Below are 17339 nucleotides of genomic sequence, written 5' to 3'. Positions count from 1 at the left end.
AGAGGAGACCTAAAGATAATAGGAAAAGGCTGTCAAAATTTGTGGAGAACCATTAAACGCGGGAAACAGTGATAGTCAGCTGTGCAAGAAATTACTGTGCAGTACAACTTACCAGTGCTCAGCGCTTTAAATGCTCATGCCCTAAGTGACCAAGAGCTTTGGAATTTGCCTAGAAGACCCTCTGACATATTATACATCTATAATGCAATCTTTTCCCACACTTTTGTGGAAGGCTGCCTCTCTGAAGACATTCAAACCCCATCTGGACATGTTCCTGTGTCACCTGCTCCACGGGTCCCGACCCCCCCCAGCTGTCCCCTCCTGGCAGGAGCTGTGCAGAGCCACAGGGTCCCCCCTGAGCCTCCTTTTCTCCAGGCTGAGCCTCTTCCCAGCTCCATTCCCTTCCCTGGACATCATTCCATGATGTTTGCATGAGGCTGGGTGTCCTGTGAGGCAGCTTTTACTTTACCATTTCACTGCTCTAATATTAGGGAGTATTTTTTTTTTTCCAAAGCTGTGATGTTGGAAAGGAATAGTAGTTTCATGATGATGGCATTTGACAGAGATGCAGCCACTGGGCTGGAGTGCAGCATGGTGGTTTCCTGGCAGCTCTGAGCACTGTGCTGTGTTGCCCTGGATTTTTTTAAGTTTTTCTAAGCCTTCTAAGCATTCTTGTAACACACTTTCTCACACACTTTATGTAAACAACTTACTGGTTTACATTCTTTTATGGAGGAGGAGAAATGCGATGGACTGTTGGTTTGTCCAGCGTCATTGGAGAGGTGGCACTTTTCCCTCTCCAACCCACTGTCACTTTTAGAAATCTATAAATGTTAGAGTCAGAATTCCGTCTTTTTTGCCTTAGAAAATCCAGTGTTCACGTCTTTCTGTTTCGTGTCCTAAAGTAACAGTGCTGGAATTAAAAAGCTGCACCTTTGCATGGACACAGCAATAGGAGCCCACTTCCAGTGTGGAAATTCACCGTTGTGGGGAGATTTTGCCCTCTGACAGTGAAGGTGGCAAAGAATGCCTCTCTAAGGCCATCTCTGCCTCTGCGAGTCCCCTCCCACCACGGCTGTGCCTTCTCCATCAGCAGCACTGCACAAATCCAGGGCAGGAGGATGCAGCAGCATCGCTCCAGTCCCCCCAGCTCCATCCAGAGACCTCCTGGCACTGCATTCACTGGCACCAGGCTGGGCCTTGCCTGTCGTTTGAATATTTGTGTTATCTTCCGAGTACCTGATATCTTATCTTTTCCAATTAGCACCCACAACCTGGGCTGGCAGTGGTGGTTTCAATTTGCAACCAGTCAGAAGATGAGGAGAGAAAATCATGTCTGGCCATGCCGTGCCTCAGGCTGTGCAGAGGCAAGGACGCTGACCATGAGCCCATACATGAAGGTTTTGCCCAAACAGTTTAGAAACAAAACACTAAAATCCAAAAGGATTTTAGAAACAAAACACTAAAATCCAAAGGGATTTTTCATCTCTTGGCCTGGGAGGCAGCGGGGTCAGAAATAGTGCCTGTGGCAGACACCCAGGGTACCAGTAACACTGAAACCCTCTGCAGCGTATTGGGGCGGGTGGTTAAATTGATTTCTGCAGTTGTGGGCCCACTTCTTAATTCCAGATCGGATTGTGCAGGAAGATTCAACCACAAATTCCCCTCTAAACTGCGAAAGGACGGGAAGTGTCACCATGGAGAAGTATTTCCACAGCTTTGTGGGTTCCTCCAGCACTCTTGTGATAATGAGTCCAGAGAAGGGTACCAGAGGGGTGGAACACATCTCATACAAGGAAAGGCTGAGAGAATTGGGATTGCTCAGCATGGAGAGGAGAAGGCTCTGGGCAGACCTAACCCCCGTACCTGAGGTAGCCAACAAGAAAGACGAAGAGAGAGAATTTACAAGGACTCAGGGTGACAGGGCAAGGGGGAATGGCTTCACACTGGCACAGAGCAGGGCTAGGTCAAGCATTGGGAAGAAAATTCTTCCCTCTGAGGGTGGTAGGGCCCTGCCACAAGTGGTGGTGCTGGAGGGAATAAAAAAAATACCTTCAGAGTTAACACTCTTAGTGTATTTTAGGTCAAAAAGAAATGTCACAGAGAGAAGACCTGAAGGAAACAATGGCAAGAAGTTGGAGGAGGAAGAAATACTTCAGACCCCTAAAAAAATAATGGACCAGCTTGGGCAACCACGAATAATACAGGCAGAAGTTGCATTTTATCTATCTCCGTGCAGGGTGGTGAATTAGATTTATCTCTTTATCAAATTTTTATTTGAAACAAGGCTTAGAATTTTAAGGAAGGATTTTTCCCCAGAGCAGTATTCTTCTGCCACCAAACACAGTGCTTCCTCACACTTAACCCCTGAAGCATAAACCAAGAGTTAGCCTCACCTGGCCACCTCCTAAAAGCACTTACCATCTTGAAAGTCACAAGAAATAGAATATTAACACACATATTCTTGCTGCTCCAGGTGTAAGATAAGGCCGTTTTTGTGGTTTTTTCAAACAATAGCCAGATCACAGCACTTTAATTTATTTGCAGTGCCAGATAAATCTGTTTAAAGTGAGAAGAAGAGGGAGCAGGTTGTTGCATTTCTGTATGGAATAAGGCATGGAAGTAGTTAAAAACGATACAAAAACTCTTTCTGAGAAACCAAGCTAACTAAATAACAGGAGAGGAAGAAAGCCTTTATGACACAGTAAATAGTAAATATCCTTTGAGCTGGCTTTGAGAAGGGCTGGACCCTGTGGCGACTGCTACAGACATGAGAGCTGCTTATGTGCAACTCAGTGTGGCTCTGGCACCGACTGGCCCCTCTCCTTGTGCAGCTCCAGGTCACCGTGACTTTGGAAAGCCCCTTTTTGGGGTGGTTAAACCAACTCCACAGCCTGGAGCCCTCCTGTGTTTTTGGGGGTCTGTGAGTGGACAAAGCAAGGAGTGAGTCACAAACTGCCTCAGCAGGCTCTTCATTTGTGCAGGCTTTTCTGGATGCATCGTTCCTTTCTTGTTTTTCCCTGTTTTGTCCCTATTTGGAGAAGGCCGGGAGCCACCAGCACAAGCAGCCAGCCAGGGGGAGACCGGTGGAGCAGCAGAGAAGCCTCTGTGAATAGGGCATGAAATAATCTGAGAACAATAAAGACTTCCCCGGCTTTCCTCCCATCAAACTACCTGGAAATGGCTGAGCTGCCGGCAGGGAGTCACTGTGGGTGGGCTAGGAGATCATGACAATGCTTGTTTATCACTTCATTACCCTGATGGACAGCAAAGCCTCAGAAGTCTGTCTGCTGATGCCTCGTTTGTCTTTGGATGTAATTAATGCAGTGTTTCCAGCATAACCCAAGAAAACAAGATTTGTGAAGTTCCCTGCTCGCCACTGACAGCTTTGCTGCCTGTCTCACAGGGCTCTGCTGCACAGCAAGAACAGAGGACTGTGGGCAGAGGAAAACAGGCTTTCCCTCAGCTCTCTGAATCAGTCATTGCACTGAAGGAGACACAGTGAGGTTTTATTTGTGCGCACGCAGAGAAAGCTGTGACTATCAAATCTGCTTTATTGTTTCCACAGTAGGCTCTGCACCTATTTACAATTAAAATCTGCACACAAGCACAGCTCTGTGGTAAGAACTGTGTGTTATGTGCCTACACTTAGTACAGTAGAGCTTTGATTCCCCATGGATTTTCGTAGCAGTAATTTCCAATTAGAAACAGAGGAAAGTAAAATGTGTTCTGAGACTTGAGCAACTGATTTTTCTCCCCTGGAATTCCCATTAATATCCACTGCCTTTCTAGTTCTACACACACATTGTAGTTTTAACTCCACCTGGCAACAGACCATCACACAGCCACACACTCTCTGCCCCACCAGCTGGATGGGGGAGAGAATCAGAAGCACAAAAGTGAGAAAACTTGTGGGATGAGACAAAAAAAAAAAATTAACAAACCCTGAGATTTGATTTGCTCTTCACTTAGCGCTACCTTCATGTCCAATATAAAGATGGTGTCAAATGAGAGTTTGACTCTTTAAAAATAGTATTTTTATCATTTAAAGTGATGTAAGTCAGTGGTAAAGCTGTGTCCAGTGGAACTGCAAGGAGGGAGGAAAAGAGTTTAGTGAGCTTGATGTAAAACCTGCAGTCATCACTTAGTACATCATAAATCAGGATAGGTGGGATGAAATCTTTTTGTCCTCAACTCCAGCTTCACATCATCAATGTGACAGAAAAACTTGGGAGTCTGAATCCTTTCAGGACACATCCTCTACCAAGTAGCAGAGTGGCTGTACCAGCTCTCTCCCCCCTGCTCCCTGCCGCCTGGAGTTGAAACTTTGGATATTTCTGAGGGGAAGAAAAAACAAAACCAAAAAACAAAATCAATACCAACCAACCAACCAAAAAAAAAAAAAAAAAACCACCAAAAAACCAAACAAAAAAATAAACCAAACCAAACCAAAACAAACAAAAAACAAACAAACAAACAAAAAGGTGTCACTTTTTTTGGAGCACTTCTTTTGTCAGTCACAGCACTTGGATTTGGAAGTTTTGCTCTTTGCTTGGGTAGAAACCTGATTCCTGTAAGCACAATTAGCTGGGAAGACAGTGGGTGCAGGACAGGCTCCCTGTAGCTCCTGAAGGAGAGCATGTCTGACCTGGTGTTGAACCACCACAGCCCCTTCCAGAGGACACAAACATCCTGCCCCACGCAGATTAATTTTGTGGGTTTTTGTTGAAAACACCTGCACATGCTCCTGACACTCCTTATATTCTTACAAATTGTTCTTACAATTAAAAATATTCCAGAAGAAGTGACAGAGAACTATACCTAAACTAATCAGTTGGACACCTTGTGCTCCCCAGAGCACCTTTCACTGTTAAATTCCACATTCCTTTTCTCTCCCCCTTCCTGTTTCCCTATCCCGAGGTTTCACACCCTGGATATTGCTGCCATGCATGACTTTCCCTTGACCACCACACACCATTTCACGCCCGTTTTTTAAGTCAGCTCCTTTGTCAGAGCGTGGTCCCCTTTTGAGACAAATTTCTGCCAGGGCTCCAGAGGCATCACAGAGCCCCTCAGAGCTGTGCCTGGGTCACAGTCCTGGTCAGAGTGGTAACAAAAACTGCATGTGGCTGCAGGGGAAATAGGTGCTTCAGGTTTTGGGCATGTCTTAGCCTGCAGAAAGCAACCCTTGGGTGCCACAAGGTGATACAGATCTCATGGTAGCCAGGACTGAAAGAAAACAGACATTCTTCATCCTTGAAAATTGGCCTGGCATTAAATTTCGTGAGCTGTGGGGATAAAAGAGAATATCCAAGCCCAGCAAAATCAGTTCTGCTCACACCATGCATTGCCCTGTGCTGCTCCGGTAACACAGCAGTGCCTTGACCAGGCTTGTGCCATGGGTGGGACACTGCCCTGCTGTGAATTTCGTTTTCCTACTAATGATTCCATTGGGTAAGTTTCAAAGGGAGCCAGGTCAGTCAAGTCTGGCCTTCAATTTCACTTAACTTGGTGAATTTCTTTCTTTCCTGACCTCTCTCACTGCGTGCTGTGAAACGGCTTCAGTCCCAGCAGTTAAAGGCTTGGGTAGTGGGAGTGTAATTCTTGAGAGCCTGAGTGAAAATACTTGTATAAATATTTCCTCTATACATAGGATATACCTATTTCCTGCGTAACTAGGATACCCCCACGTACATGGCTCAAATTAAGCAGAGCCAGAGGAATTCATGAGAGCTGCTGGCAAGAAACAAAAAGACTCACTCCACGGGCACTGGTCAGGAGCCACCCACCCGTGGAGGTGAAGTCTGAGTCCTTCAAGTCACATCACTTTGTCAGTTCTGGAGTTGCTGCTCTCATGCCAAAGCGCCGATTGGAATAAGCTTTAAGCCACCTCAGAGGACAGGGAATAAGTACATTTTCTTAGCCACTGCCTGCGAAGGCTTGGCTCAGAGCCGCACAGCCAGAAGTCACTTCACATTTTAAAACCAGGTTTGAGAAGCCCTGCAGCCAGCCAGCAGCAGAAAGAAGGCAGGCGGTGAGGAGATAAACTGCAGAGGAGCAGAGGTAAAAAAAAGAGGGGAAAAGAAGAGAAAGGGAGGGTTTTTTACCTGGCATAATAGCAAGCACACCTGGAGAAAAGGGTCTGCAGCTGCCTGGCTTGTTCATGTAGCAGAAGGTAAGAGGAGAAGAGAAAATAAGAGCTCTCCCCTTCAGGGAGAGATGTGCTGGCATACTCCAGTGGAGAGGCCAGTTGTGGTTTGGAAGACAATGAGCATAATTAATGAGGTTTTAAAGGCTGTCTGCACTTTTGCTGGCTATACAGTCAGCTGCACTTCTCTGGCCATTAAAGATTAAGGAATACTATTTCTCCAGCTTGTCACGTGGACCTCCCACTTCTTTTTCAGAGGTCCCAAAGCAAATTGGGGCAGAAGCTTTTGCCTCCATGACAGACTGCTGCTAGGGCCAGGGCCACTGCTGATGTCACTGATTTAACCTCAGCCAGCAACTGCTCACTCACTGTCTCTGCAACAGGACTGGGGAGAGAATTAGGATAAAAGTGGTAAAATTCATGGGACGAGATAAATACAGTTTAATAAGGAAAGAAAACCCACACACACACAAGGAAAGCAAAACAAGGAATTCATTCACCATAGGCAGGCAGTGTTCAGCCATGCCCAGGAAAGCCAGGCTCCATCAAGGTGGCTTGGGAAGACAAAGGCCATCATTCCCAACATGTCCCCTTCCTCCTTCTCCCCCCAGCTCTGTATGCTGACCCCGACACCATATGGTCTGGAATATCCCTCTGGTCAGCTGGGATCAGCTCTCCCAGCTGTGCCTCCTCCCAAATCCTTGTGCATCCCCTTGCTGGCAGGGCTGTGTGAGAAGAAGGAAAGGACTTGATGCTGTGCAAGTCCTCTTCAGCAATAAAAAAAAGCTCCTGGGTGTGGAAACTCTCCCTGAGCACCCCCATGATGGGGAGACCATTAAAAAGTTCTGTTCCAGGATTGAGAGACACACAAGACTTTTGGAGTTTTTTTGGTCTTCAGGTTGTTGTTTATTTTTTCTCTTATCAACAACTCAGCACTCCATCTTCACAGCAGACTTAGTGTGCAAAGAGAAAGGCACTAAAAGTCATAAGACACACAGGTTCAAGGTCTTTTAAAACTATTTTGTCCAATTAACTCTTAGAACATATTTTATTTCTACCTTTCTACCAATAGCTAATTATTGGTCTGTTCATGCAACATTTGCATTGCAGCTCTTTCTAACCAATCACTCTGTGCTCCAACACTGCAGAAAATGGAGCAGATGAGGAGCAAGGAGATCAGATAACACCCAAAATCCTCCATCTTGTCTTCTATCTACCTCCATACTAAAACCCCAAAACTCCAAGTCTTCCACCCTGTGATAAACTATACTGCTATCTATTCAACACGCTCATAGATTCCAATTCATCCCAAAGTCCTGGAAGCTTTCTCCATGGACCAAGGTTAAAAGCAGTGTTCCCCTGGGGGTCAGGACTTCTCAGGACAGGCAGAGAAACATTCCCTGTGCCCTGGGTTCCAACACTTGTGTTATCAAGACTGTTTTCAGCACAGAGCCAAAACAGCCCTGCCCAGTAGCCTGGAAGAAAATGAACTCTATCCCTGCCCAAACCAGTTAATAAGTGCTGGTGGATCGCGGGGCGCACCTTGCAGGACACAAGGTCCCTAAAGCTCCTTCGCAGCAGGGATTAGCTGCTGTCCTCTTAATGGGCTCAGGAGCTGCTAATCCTGGTTTTGTGCTGGCTTGCCCTCCTCACCCAGGGCAGGCGCAGGCTCTGCGTGCGCTGTTGTGTCGCCGTAGAGCGCGACATGGCGCCAAGCGCCAAGACTCCATCAGAAGGGTGTCTAAGAGCATTTATTAGGGCAACATGTTGCTTTTAAGGTTCTCCAAGATATTTACATTTACTTAACAGACACTGTGTACATTGCCCATTGGTCATAAGAGAGAAACAAAGTTCTCAACAGGTGGACAAGGAGCCACGTCATTCCGTGAGCCAGCTAGAGTCCGTATCCTTTAACGTCCTCTCCTTCATCACGTTGTCATAGTGACAGCCTTGGTGTCTTCCTCGAGAGAGATACGGGGCTTTCCTTATCCTCAGAAAGCCTTCTCTGGCTACACTGCTGTCTGCGCAAGGAGCTTCTCCAGGCAGGAGATGCGGTTGGGTGAGCGGCTGCTTTCCTGGCTGGAAAGCGCCGGGCCGGCGGCTGCCAGCGCCCAGCTGATGGCACTGTGTCCCCGTCAGTCTGCCCGGCCGCAGGAGAAGGCGATTCGCCCGTGCCCGGCTGGAAAAGCCGGCATGCCTTTTGCTGGCCAAACGAGTCACAGGCTTTAATCTGCCAGACATTTATATTTAATAGTTTTTTACCCCATCCTCCTGGGGGCATGTGTGGCTGCAGCTCTCTTCACAAAAGAACTGCTAAGTCTTGAAACAGAGAACTGCTAAAGAAAGTTACTAACAACTGTTAGAAATTAATCAGATGTGGCAGTATATAATTATCGGGTACTATTGAGAAAATCTCTGGAATGCCATGGCCACAGCCTTTAATTCAGCCACTTGGGCCGAGGCTGGCTTGTGACTTTCCAGTAGCTGGTAGCTGGCATGTCCTCTGCTGAAGTAGCTGCAGTTTTGCTCAAGCCAGTAGAAGGTGTTGGTCACATTTGGACAACTTTGTCAAAGGTCTGAGGAGCAAAGACAAGCCAGAGAGATGGAGGGTGTGAAATTTGCCAGCATTTCTGCTTTGACATGGCCTGCGCCATCCCAGGGCTTCTGCCACATCACCACAAGTCTAGGTTTTGCCTCTGAATGAAATGCAGAAAAAGTGCTGCTTCAATTTATGTTTTTTTAATTGTCTTGTGGAGAATGAAGTGCTAACAAGGGACCCTGCATCTACCACTTCCACCTTAATGGCACTTGAAGAGTAAAGTTCAAATCCACCCTACATAAGAATTGTGGTTTAAGTAATTTTAAGGTGAAATGGTTAAAAGTACTTGAAAGTGCCTTTCTGCCCTCCCCTTTGCTTGCTGAGGGGGTCAGAGCCAAGAGCAGTTGAAAATCCCACCAAGACATTTTATAGGGAGTGGCTCCCCTGGCTTCTTCCACAGAGAGAGGAATTGCAGCACATCTGTGCAAGGAAGTTGCCCCCACTTTACCTGTTGCCAGCAGAAAGCAAGGAGATTAAAGCTTAAAATAGCAGCAGAACTACATGGCCATTGATCTCATAAAAGGCCGGGCAGAGGTTTCAATGCATTTCACCATCAGGGCAAGCTAGAATTGGAGACAGTTTCCATTCTTTTTTTCCATTCTCTCAGGTGATGTTTAATCTGAGAGACAGACGGATTTTATATCTGGCTTGACAAATGACAAAGAGAGAGGTGGAAAGGCAAGGAACACTGTCCCAGGTTTCAGGAGCGGAGTTGGGGTGTGCAGTCATGGCTGTGTGACACCTCAGGTCTGAGATGGAGGAGAAGTGACATGGAGGGAAGGTCTGGATGGAGGAGAGGTGTGGATCATACATGGTGTGCGAGGCTGGGCCATGGACTTGGTCTTGGAGGATGATGGGGCAGCAGAAAAGAGAGGGAGGCACAACCAGCAAGGGTTAAGTGAGAGTGTGGGGGAGAGAAGGGGCTTGAGGCAGATAATGGAGAAGGAAACTGTCAGCAGAAAGCCAGGATGAGTTTTACATGTGGCATGAAGACTTCCTGTGTGTTCAAAGAAAAGAAAAAATTAGGACTACAGTGACTGAGGTAAGATAAAAAGCAAAATTCAGGGTGTGTGAGCCCGGGGCACAGTAAGAGAATTATGGAAAGGTTGAAAGTTGCATTTCTGCACCTCTGCAAAGGCACTGTTGTGTATTCCTGGGTGCCCTCCCAGAAGAGCAGCAGTGGATGATGGACCTGACCCCTCAGCTTCCCAGATCTTGCAGGGCTAAAGATTGGCAGCAAGAAGAAAACTCCACAGAATGGTTGGGCATGATAAGCTAACACAAATCTGGGGAGCAGGAAATGGGTGTGGTGACCCTGTCCTATGCTTGCTGTAAGGGAAACAGGCAGAAGATGACCTCTGTGCCAAAGGCTGATTCTCTGCCACCTCGTGGAGAGCAGGAGCCTCAGTTTGGTCACACGGGAGCCTGGGGAGATCATCTCCTGATTCCGGACTGGAATAGCTGAGAGACAAGCTTCTATTCTATTCTTCCTGTTTCTGGCAGCACTGCCTGGCTGCCTGCAGGAGCACGGAGTCACACAGCCCAGCTCACTCAGAACAGGGCTGTCCCCAGCAGGAGCTGGTCCAGCAAATGCCTTTGAAGGCTGGAGACTGACTTGGGATTATTTTTTCTGGTCGAAGATGTCATGTCGTGGGCTCTCAGGACACTAACTGCCCTTTGCTGGTTTGTGAGAGGCCTAGAACAGATGTCAAAAAGAGCAGTGTGCTCTGGCAGGGGAAACCAGGGGAGGAAAAAAATGTCTCCATTTCCCTTCAGAGAGTTGTACTCAGTCTCCAGCTGGAACAGTGGGCGCTCCATTGCCATGGGGCTTCCAAATCCAGGCACTGCTATGTCTCCATGCATGCTGTGGGAAGCAGTTGTACACTGCCAGGATGTTCAGTTAGATTCCCTAATGAGCTCTGAGCTGCTCGTGAGATCCAGCACTCCCAGAAAACTCAATTTGCAAGGATGTGCAGTGAAATGAGCAGGTCTGGTTTGGTTTCCTGATCATGCATAGGGTAAAGAACAGGCCAGGAGTGTCCCAGAATAATAAGCACGGGTCACCTACAATTATTTATGGAGGATTTTACAGAGCTGAGCCTAACACTGGGTGGCTGCAGGGGAGGGGAGCTGTGGGCAGCCTAAAACCTTTGCAGGTGGCTTTTCTAGCCGTGCCCTCCTGGCTGTGCTGGGACAAGGGTGCCACACAGAAAGTTTGCTCTTCAGCACTGGTCTGAGCACAGCATCCTGCGGGGAAATCCCTCTTGCTGGCAGCCCGCGATGAAAACTGCTCCCTGGCTTCTTTGTGGCACAGCTCGGATAAACGCTCCGTGAGTTTCAGGGAATATGTGTTTTCTGTCGTGCTGTTTCCATGTCAAAGTGACTCAGTCAGCAGCGTGTTTAAAATGGGGTTAGGAGGAAGCATTATCACACTCATTGGTTTTACTTGCTACTTAGCCGCTGTGTACTTCACAGCCTCATCACAACGGGTGGCAGTGTAGATTATATTTTCCATTTCTCCTGGTGTTAAATACTTCTCTGTAATGAAAAATTACTTGGTGATGCAATAATGTGATCATTGTTTTATGGTAGCTGGGGAGCACCAAAGCCCACTGGAGCTTTGGCACCCAAAGACTCCTGGCGAAAGAGTCAGGTTTGGTGTTTTGTTACTATGACACAGACCCAAAGCAAAGCAGGTGCCGTGAATACCACAAGGTCTGTCAACCTGTAGACCAGGAGGTCAACCTTTTAGCATTTCAAGGGAAATGTAAAAGATATCCACAATTAAATAAATAGTCCTTCATAATTACAAGTGAGGGAATGTATTGCGTGACAGCCAAACCCTTGTGGCAAGCATTTATAGAAAGTTAATTTGCTTTGATATTATCTTCTTTCCCCCAGCATATTTTAACAGGTCATCAGAAACTGTTTCTCAGAATTTGAGGGGTTAACGCTCCTGAGTGCCCTGATGAGCCCTGACCTCAAACTGGGGCTGCCACAGTTCTGGGAGTCCAAGGGAGCCCAGGCTCCCCCCAGGAATGGGTGTCCCAGCCCTGGGGGTGCTGCAAAGGTCAGCAGACCTGCTGAGAGAAGAGAGCATCCTGCCCGGGGGGGGTCCCCCAGCCACCCCAAGTGTCCCAGGGCTCCTGCCAAGCCCAGCGTGCCCAGGAAAGAGGGACCCGTGGGGGTCCGGGACCACGCTGCTGCCACCCCAGCGTGCAGGGACAGCAGCCAAGGGGCCAACGCTTGTCCCTGCCGCAGCCACCTTGTCCCTGGGGGAGCCACCACCATGCCCCGGGGCAGCCGCGGCCCCAGCTCTGTCCCCTGCCAGCAGCTGTCCCCAAAGCCCAGAGCCCTCCGGCCCAGCCTGGCCGTGCCCCCAGCCCCGGAGCAGGGGCTCCCACCCCTGCAGCGCCCTGGAGCGGGCACAGAGAGCTCAGGAGCCGCGTCTGTGCTCCTGCGAGAGGAGTTTATTAACAGGGACTGGAACAAACGGCCCAAACAGCAGACAAACACAACAACAGTCATAACAAGTAACACAAAAATATTTATAACAAGCCACACAAAAATATTTATAACAAGCAACACAAACAAACATATTTATAACATGCAACACAAACATATTTATAATAATAAACAATTATACATATAACCAAAAATTCATAACAACAGACACAAAAAAATCTTGATAACAATAGACAAAAGAAGAATTATAGCAATAAAGAAACGCAAACCCAATCCTAACCCTAAATACGTCTCCAAGCCATCCGATCAAGCAGCCCGAGCCGAGGTGCATCCCCCGCCAAGGGAGCCCTTCCTACCATCCCAGCTCCAGCGCTGCCCCGGCGGGGCTGCGGGACCCCCGAGCGCTCAGAGGACGCGGAGCGCCCGCCGGCCGCGCCGGCTCTGCCCGCGGAACTTGCGCAGCTCCTCCTTGAAGGCCGGGTGCTCCATGGGCCGATAGCCGCGGGGCTCGCAGTGGCCCTGCAAGCCGCGGCTCCGTCAGCCCCCGCAGAGCAGCCCCCGGCCCGGAGATGCCCTCCCGTGGCAGGGAAGGCGCTCGGAGCCAGAGCCGCCCCCGCCCACTGCCCTGCGCCCCCGTCCCGCCGCGCTCCTGCCCTCCTGCCGCCGCGGGGACAGCGGCAGGGACTCACCGGGAACTGGAAGAAGAACTCGCGGTACCCCCCCTTCAAGACGTAGAGCTCGGGGTAGTGCAGCCGCGGGTACTCGTGGCAGGAGCGATCCCTCTCCCGCAGGAATTTGCACCTGTGGCCGGGCAAAGTCCACGGCATCAGCCCCGTGCGGGGATCCGGGCGTGCCCGGGGGCCCGGCACACCCCGATGTGCCCGCCGTGCCCGCACTCACATTCTGGGCCCCCGCTCGACAGAGAACTCGCAGTGGAAGATGACGATCACCCTCTTGCCGGCCTCCTGCGGCACCACGGGCCGCTCCAGCAGGAATTCCTCCACGTCCCGCTGCAGCGGCAGGTTGGCAGCGCCCTGCGCAGGGACACCAGGCACCCATTTCATTTTCTGCAGGGGCCCAAAGACGCTGCCCCCGGCCTCCCCGCACCATCATGCTCCTCTTTCCACTTGGGAATCAACCCTTTGGGGGGGCGGCTTGGCGCTTTTCAGGAGCGGCTCGGGACCCTTCATGGGGGGCTGCTCAAGCCCTCGGGGGGCTCAGAGGGGCTCTGGAGGGGCTGCTTCACTCCTCTCTGAGAGCTCAGCGTCTCTGCAGGGGCTGCTTAATCTCTTGGAGGGTACTGAAGCGACCCCGGGGGATCCTGAATCCCTGCTGTCTCCGCACCTCGCGGGGTGGAATCCCTGCTGTCTCAGCACCTCCGGGGCTCGGACACCCCCCCTTCCTCCCGGCCCCGGGCTCACGGAGGAGCTCTGACCTTGACGTGGCCGCCCTCGTACTCGTAGGGGTACCGGCAGTCCACGACGACGCTGCTCTCGATGAAGCTGCTGTAGTGCCCCGACAGCACCGCCACCAGCTGCGGGGGGAGCGGGTCACCAAGGGGGGACACACGGGGCCGGGCGGGAGGGGGAGCAGGCAGGCGGCCCCTCGGGGGGGCTGCGGAAGGGTCGCTGCCGCCTTACCGTGCCAGGGGAGATGTACTTGAGGCCCGGGTCCTTCCCTTCCACCGTCGGCAGGAGGTGAGGCTGCAGGAGACACGCCCTGGGCTCATCGCCGTCCCCGAGGCACCACCCGGGGGGGGCACCTGTCCCCCCAGCCCAGGAGCCCCCGGTGGCCGGTTCTGCAGCCCCGCGCGGAGAAGGGACAGACAAACGCGCCTGTGGCACGGGCACGGAGCAGAGGAGCAGCGATGGGGCTCTTCACCCCCCGCAGGCACTGCAGGCTGGCAGGTCACAGCCCCAAGGCCCCGTGTCCCCAAGCAAGGGGACAGCTTTGCTTTGTCCCCAGCTCGCTTTGGGCTCTCTTTGGCAGCGCTGTGGGGCTCCGCTGACGGTCCCTGCTCAGAACAACGGGGCAGCGCCCGCAGAGCTGCCCCATCCTCGTGGCCCTACCTTGGAGAAGTCCCCAATGAGCTCCCGGTCATCGCTGGCCAGCAGATTCTCGATCTCCTCGAGCTGGGCAGACCTGCGAGGCTCCAGCCACGCTCCCTGCGGAGGCACCGAGCAGAGACACGGCCACATGTCAGCAGGGGCTCCGGCACAGCCGGGCCGTGGCCCGGTCCTGCCAGGGACAGGCCGGCTCTGCCGCCACACCTTCCCCATCACCCACCGGCTCCACCGATGCCTCCTGCTCAGGGCTGCCGGTGCCCCTCCTCTGCCGCTTGCCACTGGCAGGGCTGGCCCCGTCCGAGGGCAGCCCCCGCTTCGCGACGGGCCCGGGGACACGGCCGGGCACCGAGGGCGAGCGGAAGAGCTGCCGGCACTGGCCGCGCTTGCCCGGACGCTGTGGGGAGAGCCCGCGCTGCTGCCTGAGGCTCCGGCGAGCCGCCAGCTCCAGGGCTGGTGCTGCTCAGCAGCCTGCCCCCGCCCCAGGAGCTGCGGCCCCCTCGGACACCCCAAGAGGGGACTGTGGGGCTCCATCCACGGCCAAAGGCGGCCACCTACCAGCTTTGCCTCCTCCTTCTTTATCACTGGCGTGGTCACCGGCTTCTCCATCCCCTGGGGCACGATGGCATCACTGTGCCACGGCAGCAGCTGGGGGGACTTGGGGGACAGGCAGAGGAGATGGTGAAGGGGGCAAGTCCTGACAGCTGCTTCCCACCCCCAGGCGGGGACGGATCCCGCAGCCAAGGTCCATCCACCTCCCAGTGCCTCGCAGCTTTGGAGGCAGGCGGTCCCCATGACCCCCCGGCCCGCCCATCTCCCACATGCCCACGCCCGCAGGGCACCCGGGGAGGTCGGAGCGGCACATGCCACTTCGCTCATGATCACCCAGCCGTGGCTCCTCCCGAGCACCCAGCCGTGGCCTCTCTCACCAGCAGCTCTGGGGCGCCGCGGGGGCTCTTGGCGAGGAGGTTCCTCCTGGCAGCCCCGTGGCCGGCGGGCAGCCGGCTCCGCTGGCCCAGCCTCTGCAGCTTCTTGGGGACAAAGCCCTCCTGCAGCGGGGGGACACGGCGTCAGCACGCCAGTGCCCCCTCCCTGACCCCCCAGGTGTCGCCGCGCCCCTCACCTCATCCTCGGGCTCGCTCTGGCACTGCCGCACTCTGTCCCTGCGCACCTGGAGCTGGGAGATCTCCTGCAGCGCCGGGCTGGCTTCCAGCTGGCACTGCGGTGGGACAGCCGGGGCGTGAGCGGTGCTGCACAGCCCTGCCCCCTCTCCTGGCTCCATCCTCCTCGTCCCGGCTCGGCCGGACACTCGGCAGGATCCTGCACAGCCTCCAGCACTCACCGACAGGGAGCTGATCCTCGGGCGAAAGAGCTTCCTGCTGTAAGAGCCGGGAAAGGAAAGCATCGAATGACTGCAGGTGTCCCGGACGGCTGTGTCACACCCCTCTGCCATTGTCGCCTCCGTCTCCTATGTCCTCTGGGTGGGCTAAGACCTCCCCAGCGCTGTCACAGCTCCCCAAAGGGACCTGGGACAACAGCCCTTCCAGGCACTGACGGAAATGAGTGGCACCCCAGAAGGGGCACGGGGACAGCCTGGCTTTTGGGGCTGGGACAGGGACAGCCCGAGCTCGGGGACAGCCTGGCTTTTGGGGCTGGGACAGGGACAGCCCGGGCAGGGGAACAGCCTGGGATTCGTGTCCTGCCGCAGGGACAGAACCCCTTGACGTACTCTTTGACAGCTCTCCCAAACTCCGCGACGGTTTTCTGGAAGCTGTGAGGAGAGCAGAGATGGGATTTATGGGGGGGTCCATCCGTGTCCCCGCCCAAGCAGCCCATGTTATCACCCCGCAGGCACAGCCTGGGGGTCACAGCGGGATGCGCAGCCCCAAGCCAGGCTGAGAGCGGGCCCTGCTGCTCGGCAGAGGCGGGGCAGGGACAGGGGGCTGTCCCCGGGGGGTCACGGGCATGGGGCCACTCACTCTTCCTGCACGGCTGCGGGGCTCTGCCGCGTGTGGGAGTCCGGCCCCGATCCTGCGAGGGAACAAAGGACAGGTGTGGGGAAGAGGTCCCGGCTCCGGGCAGGACGGGCCCGGGCCGGGAGCCGCCCGGCGGGCTGGTGGCAGCGCCGTTGGGAGCCGCGGTGCCGCACGGAATGTCGCGTGTCGCCCTGGGCGCGGTCCCCAGCGCGGCGGCTCCCGGCCGAGCCCCAGGCAGGGCAGGTACGGGCAGCTGCCCAGAAGCTGCCCCGCCTGCACCCCCTCGGCCGAGCCCTGCCGAGACACCCCCGACCCCCCAGCCCGGCGCCGCTCGGGGCCGGCTGCGGGGCGGAGCAGCCGCTTCCCTCACCGGCATCCGTGCGCTGCGGGGAGAGCGGGTCCCGGGCACGGTCCGAGCCCCGCGGCTCCGGGGCCAGGGAGCGCCGCAGCCGCCGCCCGTGCCCCCTGCTCGGGGTGTCGCGGTGCCTGCGGGCGGTCGGGGCGGGGAAGTGTCAGTGCCCCGGCCGCTCCGAGCCCCCTCCGGCCGCGGCGGGCCGGGGGCAGGAGGTGAACGAGGACATCCCGAAAGCGCCCTCGGGCACTGCCGTGTCCCGCCCGGGGAGCCCTGCGTGGGGCGGGCGGATAAAGGCGGCCGGGCCCCCCCGGGCACCCTCTCACCTGTCCGAGCCCTCAGCCCTGTGCAGCGCCAGCGGCGGGAGCGGGGCCGTGCCCGGGGAGGGCAGCGGCGACACGGCCGCCAGCCCGGGCAGCCCGCGGCCGCCGCGCAGGGACATGGCCCGGGCGGGGAGCGAGCGAGCGAGGATCGGGCTCCGGCAAGAGAGCGGCGACAAGGAGGTGACGAGAGGTACGGGGTGAAAAGAGATGGCGGCTGAGAGGTGGGGGGTGGCAAGAGGCGATAAGAGGCGATAAAAGGCGGTAAGAGGTGCCCAGAGGTGACCAGAGGCGACCAGAGGTGACCAAAAGTGACCAAAGGTGCCCGGCGGTGACCAGAGGTGACCAGCGGTGACCAGAGGTGACCAGAGGTGACCGGCGGTGATCAAAAGTGACCAAAGGTGACCAGAGGCGAC

The 17339-nt window shown here is 54.1% G+C and overlaps 1 protein-coding gene across 1 annotated transcript; it reads right to left on the bottom strand.

The window, feature by feature from the left end:
- Positions 1–12363: 12363 nt before the first annotated feature.
- LOC119695628 (M-phase inducer phosphatase 2-like) lies at positions 12364–17206 on the bottom strand. Its single transcript, XM_038124512.1, has 15 exons — positions 16930–17206; positions 16622–16737; positions 16255–16306; positions 16005–16046; positions 15618–15654; positions 15399–15494; positions 15205–15324; positions 14834–14932; positions 14499–14672; positions 14282–14377; positions 13853–13915; positions 13648–13746; positions 13113–13246; positions 12902–13013; positions 12364–12731 (listed from the first exon to the last, which is right to left on the bottom strand). The coding sequence occupies exons 1-15, from the start codon at positions 17043–17045 to the stop codon at positions 12618–12620; spliced, it is 1470 nt and encodes a 489-aa protein (XP_037980440.1). The 5' UTR covers positions 17046–17206; the 3' UTR covers positions 12364–12617.
- Between the last annotated feature and the right edge of the window lie 133 nt (positions 17207–17339).

The sequence above is a fragment of the Motacilla alba genome, chromosome Z (assembly GCF_015832195.1).
Source record: "Motacilla alba alba isolate MOTALB_02 chromosome Z, Motacilla_alba_V1.0_pri, whole genome shotgun sequence".
NCBI classification, from domain to species: Eukaryota; Metazoa; Chordata; class Aves; order Passeriformes; family Motacillidae; genus Motacilla; species Motacilla alba.
Note: the sequence above shows the minus strand (reverse complement) of the source record. Positions and strands in the feature narration are given on the sequence as shown.